The sequence below is a fragment of the Bacillus rossius genome, chromosome 14, assembly GCF_032445375.1.
Source record: "Bacillus rossius redtenbacheri isolate Brsri chromosome 14, Brsri_v3, whole genome shotgun sequence".
NCBI lineage: Eukaryota > Metazoa > Arthropoda > Insecta > Phasmatodea > Bacillidae > Bacillus > Bacillus rossius.
This window is the reverse complement of record NC_086341.1, coordinates 17,464,674-17,477,746: the sequence shown is the minus strand read 5'-3', so window position 1 is coordinate 17,477,746 and position 13,073 is coordinate 17,464,674. Positions and strand designations below refer to the sequence as shown.

The following is a 13,073-nucleotide window of genomic DNA, read 5'->3' as shown; positions in this document are numbered from 1 at the left end:
GTGAATAGGATTAACTCTACGTTTTTCAGAAGCGTATGATGAGCAGCTTGGGAACTTCACCGCTGCAGTGCGCTGCCGTAACGCCCTGTATCGTCTTAGGTTGTTATTTACACGTTAGAGCGCAGCACTGTCGCCCGCTGTCATTACCCGCACCCCCCACCCATCATTCACTGCAGCTCAAGGTCGTTCAACGGGAGGGGGAAGGGGTGTTTGAAGAGTTCGACACTTGTCCGCTAGGGACCACCACAAGTCGATGCCCTAGATATGGTGGCGATTGCGGCGGTGAATTAACCAACTACCTCAAACCGTATTAGAAATTTTAACCTGGGCTGGCGACTTCTATACAGTATATATATTCAAAGATAAAAGCTGATATGCTAGAAGTTTCTTTGAAATCTTGCAAGGAAATCGCGAGAGTAACACCGTAAAAAGAAATCACGAAGTGAGTATAATTAAAAAAAAAAAGATGTTAACAAAACATCTGCAAGAAATTAAATTTAGACGGAAGAACGTGTGTAGTGTTGTAAATCGTCCAGCGAACGGACGCGACAGGATTGTTAGTTCCAGCTTTTCTTCTTCCCATCCCCAAAGAAACGAAACAGTTTTATCAAGTGAAACGATTGGAATGAATGCAATTTTACGAATGATCACGCAGAGAAGTTTTTGGGAATAAAACATTTTCATTATTTCCACTTTGGTCCACAGGTCCACAACACTATGTCCAACTAGTCAGTGGCGGATACCGGATTTTTTTTTTAGTTAAGTGATTTTTAAGAAAAGAAAAATAAAAATATACGAACATGATTGTAAAAAAAGGGGGTACACTACTAATGACATTAGCACAGTTTCTAGTGTTCGGCTAGCATTCCAGCCTTTCTATAAGTTTCACTGATTATCGAAGTTGCTTGGCTTCTGGGTTGTAGCCGCGTCCCAGGCGAATAATTCACCGACGTTTCGGTCGACATTGCAGTCGCCATCATTAGGGAGCAGTTACCAGTTGGTAGGGTAACTGCTTCCTGATGATGGCGACTGCAATGTCGACCGAAACGTCGGTGAATTATTCGCTTTACACCGAGAGAAAGATTTGTTTGCCTCAACAAAATATGTGTTTGTATGTGGCGAAATAAATATATTTTATTAATTCAAACAAATATTTTGTAGTAGGAAAGATTCTGTCGACCCAACAAAATGATGTTGTCAACTCAAATGTATATTTGGTTAGGTGTAAAAAATGATTTTTGTTTCTTATCGAGTTTGTGTTAAGCTAACAAAATATTTTGTTCCACCAAGTAAATATTTGTTTCGCCATATATAAACCAATATTTGTTTGATTCAAACAAACCTTTTTCTCAGTGTAGGACACGGTTACAACCCCCAGAAGTCGAGCTACTTCAGACAATGGCCATGAAAGCCTGCGAACATTATTCGCTGATCGTCTGTTTCGGTTGTAACGAGGTATATTGTTGTTTTTGCTTCGTCCTGGTACTGGAGAGGGAGCTGGATAACTGGACCGCTGTCCGTCTTGTCTGCGCAGGGAAGCCATGCCCCAACAGGCAGTGCTCCGGCCGGCTGGAGATCCTGGCTTGCCGCGGACACTGCGGCTACCCGGTCACCCACTTCTGGAGGCACACGGAGCACGCCATATTCTTCCAGGTGAGCCCTACAACCTCCCTTAACCATCCAACCCCCCACTCCCCAGTCCCCGCGCCTTCCAAAGCCAGTCCTGGCGATCCAACATGGCGGGAAGGTCTCTCTCTCTGTCTCTGTCTCTGTCTCTGTCTCTCTGTCCATGTCTCTCTGTCCATGTCTCTCTGTCCATGTCTCTGTCTCTGTATCTGTCCATGTCTCTGTCTCAGTCTCTCTCTTTCCTTCTCTCTTTCCTTCTCTCTTTCTCTCCTTCTCTCTTCTCTCTCTCCTCTCTCCTCTCTCCTCTCTCATCTGCTCTCTCTGTGGATGACTTGATGTAAGGTTTTGGACATACACCATGCTAAGCACATGCATGTCTGTAGAAGAAAACTACAAAAAAAAACAAAATACAAAAACAAAAATTTGTATTTTTGTCTTTTGGTTTTTTTTTTGTAGTTTTCTTCTACAGACATACATGTGCTTAGAAATGGTGTATGTCCAAAAGCTTACATCAAGTCATGTACTCCCATTGCACAAATCATTCAAAAATAACACTCTCTGGGGATACCGCGCCCGTCTGAAAGAGTCTTTCGGTACTCGGCGTGAGACGTGTGTGACAACATCTGACCTCCTCGCGTATCTCCTCGTGTTTGCAAACACACTCACGGCACTAAACTCGGGACACGGAATTCAAAGTTGAATCACTTTAAAGTAATTCCGAGCGTTATAAAACACACACACGCGCGCGCGCGCGCGCAAATTCTGAACGTATAGTGTGCCGGAGCAGCTACGTCGACTGTCGAATCATTTCATTTACCAGACCGAAATTTAAAAAAAAAAAAAAAAAAACTGTATAATGAAACGGCTCCGATACAAGCGAAAAAAATCTTTAAACAAATATATATGCTAAACCCCGTCTTTGGACCTGATTTTCGACAAGTTTTTTTTTTTATTGAGACACTGCCCATCTTGTAACAATTCGTGTAACAGGTAATACGGTAAAGTTTCCCTTTGGCTTTGTGAACTTCAGTTCCCGCAATCCGCCACAGATGGCAGCACCGTGGTTACACATTTCCGTTGCATACGCTATATTGCTCCCACCAAATACCGAGAGCTAAGATTCTACGCGTAAAAAAAAAATGTAAACACTGTACTGAAATGAAAGTAACGATAAACTCTGAGCGAACTAAAAAAAATGCCGTTAGTGTTGTAATGCAACCTGAATGCCGGAAGTCAACAACTGGAATACAAACGGAAAAAAAATTTGAAAGTGGCGGATTACAGAATATGCCGAACGAACTATCAAATCCCGGATAAAAGAACTTACAATGTATATCTAACTAGCTTGATGTACCCGTGCTTTGAAATTGTATTCTGGGTAGATATTGTAAAAATGACCGTATTTAATTACATGTCTCCTAGTATAAGAATCCATAAGATTAAAATGGACGGAAATTAATCTGTAAATAAGAGTAAAAACGTGTTTTGGCCTAATCCCAGTACCATACCATTTATACGTTTGATTTAAAAAAAAATCCTTTTCTAGTGCTCAAGTTGAACCTATGTGCAAATTTGGGATCTGGATATTTCGTGATCAGCCAGTGAGATATGTATAGTATACAAATAAATTAATGTACATATTGCACCCAAACCCAATATATTATCATTATATTATGCTTAACAACATTACTTTTTATATCATGAAAGACAAAAATTAACAAGAAATAAAAATAGAGCATCCCGACTCTACTAACTAGGTTTCTTGTTAAATCATTAGGAATGTTATGTAGAACACATCTAACAAATGTATTTTAACATATAATGTGTTATCATTGATGTGTCAAACCAATAATGGTACGGAAAAAAGAAATTTAATATTTTTCTTTAAATTAAATTTTTTTCCGGTTTTTCAGTCGACTTAAACAGTGTGTAAAAATTTCTTAATTTGAGCCAATTTTGAGTAATATTTGTTCACAGAATTTGAGGCATACAAATTTGGAGTACAATATCGTTAATTTTATTTGAAATTTAAATGTAAAGTGTAAGAGAACTTTTATTAATCTCGGGGGGGGGGGGGGGGGGGGGGGAACACAGAAAGTAAATTGTCTGTACTTTTACCGAAGATTCCTTTGGTAACCTGTTTTCAAGAAATATTTTGTATTATCACAAAAAATATACTCTAACTTTGTACAACAAATGGCAATGGTAATTTTTGCTAGAATGAAATACGTTTTTCAAGATAATACTGAGTATTTCGCACAAAATTTGACTCTTAATGTAAGCTTACATGAATGCCAAACTAATTAAACCACACATAATAAAATTTCTACAAAAATTTAATTCTTCTCAGCAGCAGGCGGCGTCTAGAAGGGATAATATTACGACGGACGGACGTAGTGTTGTAAATCGTCCAGCGAACGGGCGACAGGATTGCAATTCCAACCTTTTCCTTCCCATCCTCAAATAAACGAAACAGTTTTATCAGTGAAACGATTGGAATTGATACAATTTTCGAATGATTACACAGAGAAGTTTTTGGGAAGTAAACATTTTCGTTATTTCCATTTTGGTCCACAGGTCCACAACACGAAGACCAAGTAGTCAGTTTCTCTTCAAGGATCTACAAAAATAATTAATAAATCTCTTAATTATCATCCACATGTCTATAGGAAAGTGTATAATGTTAGGTTCGGGAATATCTTCTCATTTATTTATTATTTATTTGTAAAATGCCAATAAACAGTTAATATTGGTTAACTTCAGAGATATGCATAACAGAAATACAAATGCACAATAAACAAAACATAAATGTAACTGAAAAGACTAACAAAATACAGACTATGAGGTGGGCAGTGCAACGTAAGGTAGGCACTACATACAGGCAGGCACTACCCCACAAGACAGGAATTTTTTTTAAGTGAATGATTTTGAAGACAAAAAATGAAAAATATACGAACATGATTATTAAAAAAAGATACACTACTCATTACATTAACACAGTTACACACTGTCCTGTGATCTCCACTGCGACTAGTGTTTGTTGGCTAGCATTCCAGCCACTGTATCAGTTTTACTGATTATCTGTTTCGTTTGTAATTGAAACTAATTGACTTTTCGCTTGTTTTATCGTGGAAAACCAAATCAGAGAGCAAGGTGAAGTGTCGATTAACCTCAAAAAAATGATAATCTACCAAAATAACCATTAAAAAAAATATGAAATAGAAACAAGTATTGGAAGAGAAGAAAATAAAGTATAAAACAAATTTTAAAAATACATACCAGCTTGAAGACGTTCAGGCTGATATATCCCCAACCAAAAAGTCAAAAATATTGTAGGAGTAAGACTAGCTAGTGTGTGGTGTCTAGTGACTAGGTCTTTTGTCCGTGTGTCCGTGTGTTGTGTGTGTGTACGGAAAGCCTAAGATGTCCATCAAGTTATGTCCCTGACCGATTACACCCGAACAATTCACCTTCGGTCAACCTCGGGTTTATTTATATATATTAATATTTCTCTGTTTATTTAAATGTAGCTATACTAACCTAACCAACCGTCCATAGTTTTTTAAAGTTTTTTAATGTAGCTAACCTAACCGACCACTTTTAATATTTGAATTCAGTTTTCCTGCGCAAAAATAAAACAAATCCCAAAGTTGATCCGAAGGTGAATTGTTCGGGTGTAATCGGTAGAGACCTGAAAAACTCGCGAATTCATTTCATGTTATGCTGAAATTCAAATAATTTTACCATAGCGCTGCTTCTGCCATTGGTTCGCTGTTAATCTGGAGGACTGAGGGCCAATTAGAGACCCTCACTCATAGAAGTGTCGAATCACAGGCCACCCAGTCGAGACGACTCACAAGTCAACAGCCGATGTACAGGTGGCGTTTGCCCGAGTGTGTAGAGGATATTGGAGTCTATCCTGGAGGTCATTGATACCCGAGAATTTTTTCCGGTCTCTGGTAATCGGGAATTGCAGAACTTGATGTGCATCTTAGGTCTCCCGTGTGTGTGTGTGTGTGCCGAGTGTGAGGTTGAGGGGTGTGTTTGTGTGTTTTGTCCGCCAGGCTAAGGGCGTGCACGACCACCCGCGACCCGAGGCCAAATCCACGTCGGAGGCGCGGCGCAGTCTGGGGGCAGGCCGTCGCGTGCGGGGGTTGGCAGTCCTGCTGGCCCGCGAGGCTGCGCTCGGGTCAAAGGTGAGACAGAGACAGACACCCCCCTTCCCCTTGTCCCCGGCTCGCGACGGGGAAGCCTTCTTTCCGCAGACGAGAGAGCCAAACGCCCGATCGTTCATCTTCGGTTATTTTTTCCGTTCATCGTAAATAAATATGGAGGTGTTGATAAAGGGAAACCTACAACTCACGTAGTTTCGGTTCCCTACCACCTTCGTGCAACTTCGGATTTCTCTCGAAAATTGAAATTAAAAAAAAAAATCGAAGGTTTAGGTTAGGTTAGGTTAGGTCAGTCACAACATGCTTGTTTTCATTGGAAACTTCTGATTGAGCGGCTGAAGTGGCGTTAATACAAAAACGCAAAACTTCGGAAATCTTCGGAAATTCTTGCAGGGAACCGAAACTACGTGAGTTGTAGGCTTCCCGTTGATAAAAGGAAAGACCATAAACAAGGTAACGGTATTTATTTGCACGCCGCCATATTTTTCGTTTGCCGTGTGTCCGTGAATGTTTATTTTGGACAACTCATGATAACTAATTGTCAATTAGGTTAGGTTAGCTACATTATAAATACTTTAAAACATTGTGGATTGATGATTTGGTTAGGATAGCTACATTAAAGATACTGTGAAATAATCTAAACTGTTTCCTAGCGCTGGATAGCTATATATTAAAAAGTTATTTGCTAAGCAACCATAAAATGATTTTACAGTATTTTTAATGTAGCTATACTTACCTAATATAACCAACCATCCACAATATTTAAAGTATTTATAATGTAGCTAACCTATCCTAATCGACCGCAAAATTTAATGTCACACCGGTTTATACAATGAGATAAAACGGCGTATGACGTATGAGTAAGCTACATCCCAAATAAATGCACCTGTTGTGGTACGGAAGAAAAAAAAAGCGAGCATGAACTTCGGAGAACTTCGGGTGTGGCTCTCTCGTCTGTGAAATGAAGGCTTCCCGTTTGCGACGACCTCGCATTGTCTCACCGGCAGGGGGAGGGGGTAAAACAAGCCCTTGTGCGCGATTGCGATGCCCCCCACGTCCTCTGAAAGAAGTCACCAGAGCAACGTTGGTACCCAAAACACAAAAGCTGTGCAAAAAAAGCCAGTGTAAAAATTCTCAGTTAGTTCTGAAATAAATTTGGGAGCCGAGTGTTCGTTTGTGTTTTTTTCAATCTCTTAAAAAAAAATTTTATTCTCTACCCTATGAATCGAATATTAAGAATTTTTGTTAAATATGAATATATATGAATAAATAAATATGAAAGAAAAATACGCTTTTATTTCCAGTAAATAATTTGAAAATACTGAAATGTAGAGCGCCAAAATTATTATTTTTTTTGTTTACTGTTCTCGTGCTTTATAAATTTGTGAAATTCTGTAAACTTTGATAAAAGCCCGTTATTTTCTGTTTACCCTTTTTTTTTTTAACGGGAATCGGAAACAGTGTTCTTCTTCTTCTATGCCACTAAAGGACACAGATTGGTAGACACCGGAAAAATTCGCGGATTCATTTCACGACAGCCTGAAATTCAAATAGTTATACCTCAGTGCTGCCTCTGCTATTGGCTCACAACTCACCTGGACTACTCTGGGCCAGTGAGAAACACTCAACCGAAGCTGTTAGGAATCACAGGCCGCTACGTTGGGACACCTCCACAAGACAGCAGCCATTGAGAGGGTGACATTTGACCGGGTGTACGTAGAACTATAAAGTTCATCCTAGAGGTCATTCAACCCGCGAATTTTTTCGGTCCCTACAAATTGGGTCGAAAATTTCAAGTTGAACAATTTATTCTGATCATCGCCCACGCCACGCGTGATGTCTGAAGGTCACGTGGACCAATCAGTGATGACCGGTGCCCGCCGGACACAAGTGCAGACGGGCCTTAAAACAGTCCATCTGGTTAGGTGCACGAGCTAGTAGCCGGGTGTTTAAGGGTTCTAAAGTTGGGTTTACGATTGGAAAAACTTCAGAATTACAAACCTAACCTGTATCGCCGACGAGCACGAGGGTAAACAGTATCCAGTTTCATGAATGAATTAGCAGTCGTCAAATACAGCCAATGAAAACTAGGCGGGAAAGCAGCCATGTTATTAATCCAAGTTGAATTTTTTTTAATGTCTGCATTTTGTAGTGCAATTTCGTTTTTTTAGTCGTTGCCGATTGATAATTTTTTTTTAACGTAAAATTTTATTAATGGTGAAATTGGTTGTGTACCTACTTGAAATACCAAACACGTGGCTACAATTGCAAAACATTTAATCTCGTAACCTGGAAATCGGACACAAAACATAATCGAAGATTATTGCTGGTATAATCTATTCCCAGCCACTGCAAATTGCTTTAAAATTAGAACATATATTCATGAACTGTAAATACTCCTGTAATAGCAAAAAATTAACCAGAAACATATCAGAAACTTTAAGGAACTATAAATTTTGTTTTATTTAAGAAATGATTAGGCTACGGTGAGCCGAACATGAAAAGTTTCGATTCCTAGCTGAATCAGGATTTTTCCAACTTGAGATGAATTACTTTCCTCGGCTCAGAAAGGCAATTAGGTTAAATTTTCTCACCTATTACGCCCACGTAGATTGCTTGTTTGGGAGGGGGGGGAGGAAAGCAAAGCAGTCATAGTCATCATTTGAAATTTGTTAAGTGTAACATCTTAGATCTCGGTAGACGGCATTTGGTAGGATTAATTTCGTGAATGGAACGGAAGTCGCGTGGAACGGAAATGTGTAACCACAGTGCTGCTATCTGTGGCGGCATACTCGTAGCTATGTTCACAAAGACAAAGGAAAACATTATAGTATAAACTCTTTAATGGATTTGAACAAGATGGGCAGTATTTTTGTATAAAATCCATTGCCGAAAAACAGGTTGAAAGTCGGGGTTTAGTTTGTTGTTATTTTAGTCATTTTTCGCTTTTATGGGTGTAATTTTTATTATTTAGTTCAAAATATTTCGCTATGCAAATCGAAAATTTCGATAGTCGACGTAGCTGCTCCGGCAACAAATTCTAGCGACAGGTGTGGAAACTATGAGTGATCCGCTTCGGTAAATGTAGTCTAAAACACAATCTGTTTTTTTTTTTTTTTAGATTTTTTTCAGTTTTGTGCCCGAGATTGGTATTATAAGGGAATATAAATGACATCATCATCTCTGGCGAGTACTTAAAAAATCACTCACAATTTTTTTTTAATTTTTTTTTCCAGCTCCTATCGCTGAGAGAAGGCAAGCGATCCGACATGAGCCAGGACTCGATAACTCGGCCCATGATGTGTCCGCTGGACCCGCCACCTCCTCTGATCTCGGACTGTGATAAAGGTGAGTCAGAATGTGTCCTGATTCACCTCCTTTCCACGCGCCATGTTGATTTTTGTTTAGTTTTTTGACGTGACAACGTCTAATAAATCGATGAACGCCGGCTGCGCGCACGAAAAAGTGTCCCGTTGCGCTAATTGTACGCTTGCGCCGCATCTAACTCTCTTCCACTCGATTGGAACAACCATCGATTTGACTTTTTCGAGGCGCATTAAACTTGAAACACTCCCATTCGTTTCCTACTTTTCCTATCATCGTCCTATCCTTAACAGAATAACACAGACTGGAAGAAGTTAAATAGCAAACATGTATAAAAGTTATAGTTAAAATAATCTCTTCGTTAAAGTAATAAACATGTTTGAATTAATGAGTGCAAATAAAAAGTAAATTTGTCAATTAAATTGTAGATTTCATTTCACTACTTCTTTGTATCCATACAAAATAGTGATAATTCAATAAAAATGATTCAATTTTATTCATAAAAGTATGCAATCATTTCATCAATGTTTTGTTATGACGTTGTCACGTTAAACTATCGTCCGTAAACCTACTTTACAGACAACCAAAAATTTTTTCTCGCCATTGCTGCATTATTTAACGCGATGTTTCTGAAATTTTAACTCGACACCTCCTTTTCATTTTATTTTTATCTGTCGCAAACAGTTACCAACCGATCTACACACTGGTGTAAAAAGTCACGTGAGTATTCATAATAAAATTACACCCTCTATAGTATAATTATACTTGTATTTCGAGAATCTGGCAAAATACTATTGCGCATGTTGATGAAACTTCCGTTACATGCATGTTACATACAGGTTGTAAGTTCTCAGGCGTCACAGAATCTATTGGTAAAGGTCCGCGATGGATTATTGTGCGTGCAGGCAGAGAGGATGGCATTGTTCCAAACGCTCTGCTTGTTTTTAGTCAGAGCACGACGAATTTTAAAAATTTTCAATTCGAGTGAAAAGTAAACGTTGGTTTAGTCCTTGATTAATAACGAATATCTGCTAGCGCAGCGATGTTTGTCTGACAAGTTGGATGACTTGGGTTTCCATCAAACATTTTGCTTATTGGACGGGTCCTGAAATAGGTACGTTGGATTTTGGATGCAGTCGGCCAACCAAAATCGTGCCCAGAAAAAAAAACGGAAAATACATCCATTTCCCATTACGATGAATCTCGAAAATGGCGATAAAAAAAGGTTATAAAATTGAAATAAGTAAAATAATGTTAATACGAATATCGTATGCGAAGTAGTTTTGTGTGTGAAAAGGAAAATATCACTGAAATTTTATTTTGTTACTTAACGGATAATAGGATAACAAGTTATCCAGCACATGAGATTAAAATTGAAAAGATTGAAATAGCTCAGACCAAAAATAAACTTCGATGGTGTGACATGATTAACAAAAAATTTGATATTTTTCTGCCCAGACGTATTTGTTGGAGGAACTTGGAAGCCAATTTCCCGTCCAGCACCGCCCCTCCAACTAAGTTGTCGAGTATAGTTGGAGACAGATCTGTTTTCCAACCCGTAGGTCGGCATCCTCCACCTGCCCTTGCCCAAATATTCGCCCTTAAGGGTGGATTGGGAGTCGGCTTACAGATCAATTTATAACATTGCAGAGCAAGTAAATTAGGACATATCTGTCAAGGGAGTAGATACTTACCCCCTGTTGATCGGGAAGGTGTTAGAGCTTCAGCCATGACCAGGCCAGGACAACACAGCACGGTCATCACCTTAGCCCAGTGAACCCAGGGGCGCAACAATTGGGGGGGGGGGGCAAGGGTATTTTGCCTCCCCCCTCTGAAACCTTGAAGTGGGGGTAAACGGGGGCAAAGAAAGTACTGTGTAATCAATTTTTAGATAATAAAACTGCTTAAATAGCACCATTTTCCACCTTGAAATACAAATTTTCCCGGGGGAGAACCCCTCGGACCCTCCGCTACAATAGAGGCGATCGATGATTCTTGATAAAAAGGTATATTGCCCCCCCTCCCCTTTGGAAATTTAGTTGTTGCGCCCCTGAGTGAATCCCCTCAAAACACCCAGTGAACCGGTGGTTCCAACCTCTCCTGATGCTGGGCCTTCAGCGACGCGGCCTGACGGCAGGGAGGGCTGTCCTCGTTGCAGGCTACTCCTGCTCGTGCCCGCCGTTCGAGTGCGTGTGCGGGCGGTCCCCGGCGACGCCGTACCCGCAGCTGCCGCTGGACTCGTCCCTGTGGCTACAGGACCACTTCGCGCCCCAGGAGGGGGGCTTCCCCTTCGGCGGCCCGCAGCCCACCGAGGAGGACCAGTACGAGTTCCCCCCGCTCGGCGGCGGAGACCTCTTCCAGCCCGAGGAGATCTTCCAGCTGGACCAGCCGCTCAAGAACAACAACCCCGCCTACCAGACGTCCGGCTACCAGCAGGACCCGGGCAGGTCCCCGCCGATGCTCCTGGACCTGGGCAGCGGGCCCGTCAAGCCGGAGCCCGGGATCAGCTTCTGGACGTCGCACCAGCAACAACAACACCAACACCAGCAGCAGCTCGCGACGACCACGGACGAGAGCGACAGCAGCTGCAGCAGGTTCGCCGACGGGTTCGCGGAGCCCGCCGAGAAGCTGGGGGCGCACCCGTTCTTCTTCGGCGGCGACGACGGCGACCAGCCAGCCAAGCACCCGGAGGACATGGTCCTGGGCGACCCGCAGGCACTGTACTTCCAGGATCACCACGAGGCCTCGAGGGTGGAGGAGCTGCACCCTGCGTCTCAGGTCCTCGACGGTGGTTCCTCCTTCGGCTTTGTCCACCAACATCACCAACAACAACCACAACATCACCATCACCAGCAGGCGCCCAGCCCGGAGGACGCCAGCTTCCGCTACGACTGCGACCCGCTGAGCGATCACCAGCACCATCACCACCAGCACCAACACCAACACCAACCACACCCGCACCAGCACCCCGAAGAAGCGCTCGAGTACCCGTACGTGTACTGCGGAGGACAGGAGGTGCTGCCGCCACACGAGTTCCTGGCCGACTTCCGATTGCACAGCTCGGCGGCGACGGACGGCTTCCGCGCGCCCCAGTTCCACGGCAACAGCAACATCATCAACACCAACAACATCAACAACAACATCAACAATGTGTTCCAGCATGCCGCGTTGTAACCACTGTAAATAAACTGTACATAGCCACGTCTGTTCTTGTTTTTTTCTTCCTTCGGGGAAAAGCTGCCCCCCACACCTACCTTCCAATCTCAAATGTCTGTCTCTTACAAGGCTAAATGATTTTACGCAGGAAATTATTGTAGGCCAAGTTTTATTTTTATTTGTAAAAAGTTTTGGCTATACTATTTTAGATTCAGTCGAGATATCAGAATTATTTCAGGCTGGGTAACTTTTCTCCACGCAAGCTCCAGTCACATTGGGTAATATCTAGTGGTCAGGATTTCTTAGTGGTGGGTCTAAAGAAGTCGTGTATTTTATTTCCGACAGTTATTTTTTCATCCGATTAAAAAAAATTTTCTTCTTAGGTTCCAGAGCGGGAGTTGTGTTATTCCTTCGCCTCCGTTAAATCAGTGCAGACTCATACTGCCACGAATAACTCCAGATTTAACGTCTGCTTTTCTACCACCGGGCTGTTACTTGGAGACGCATACTCTGAATCGATCATTAGAATACTCATATTCGATTCGCGCGGTCAAAAGCAAATGTATTCTCTTTTGTAACTCTTCGGCTCCGACACGATGGATGAATTGAAACAACGAATCTCACTCACGTTATTTTATTTCACCCCAATTAACTAAAACATTATTTATTAGTTTTTTTATTTAGACATTGCGGGGTGTTTTTTTTTTAAATTTTTATTTTACTTGTTTGTCTAGTGGTCTTTCAAAACATAAGAACATTGATAAAATGGAAATAAATATTTTTAGCATGTAAATT

General features: G+C 41.4%; 1 protein-coding gene across 1 annotated transcript in view; it reads left to right on the top strand.

Annotated features, from left to right (window-relative positions):
• LOC134538931 (uncharacterized) overlaps positions 1 to 12,327 on the top strand; it is a 35,959-nt gene extending 23,632 nt beyond the window's left edge. The window contains exons 4-7 of the mRNA XM_063380547.1: positions 1,535 to 1,653; positions 5,691 to 5,822; positions 9,035 to 9,146; positions 11,281 to 12,327. Of these exons, the coding sequence (XP_063236617.1) occupies positions 1,535 to 1,653; positions 5,691 to 5,822; positions 9,035 to 9,146; positions 11,281 to 12,296 (1,379 nt within the window). The 3' untranslated portion in view covers positions 12,297 to 12,327. The remainder of the gene's footprint in view (positions 1 to 1,534; positions 1,654 to 5,690; positions 5,823 to 9,034; positions 9,147 to 11,280) is intronic.
• Positions 12,328 to 13,073: the final 746 nt, after the last annotated feature.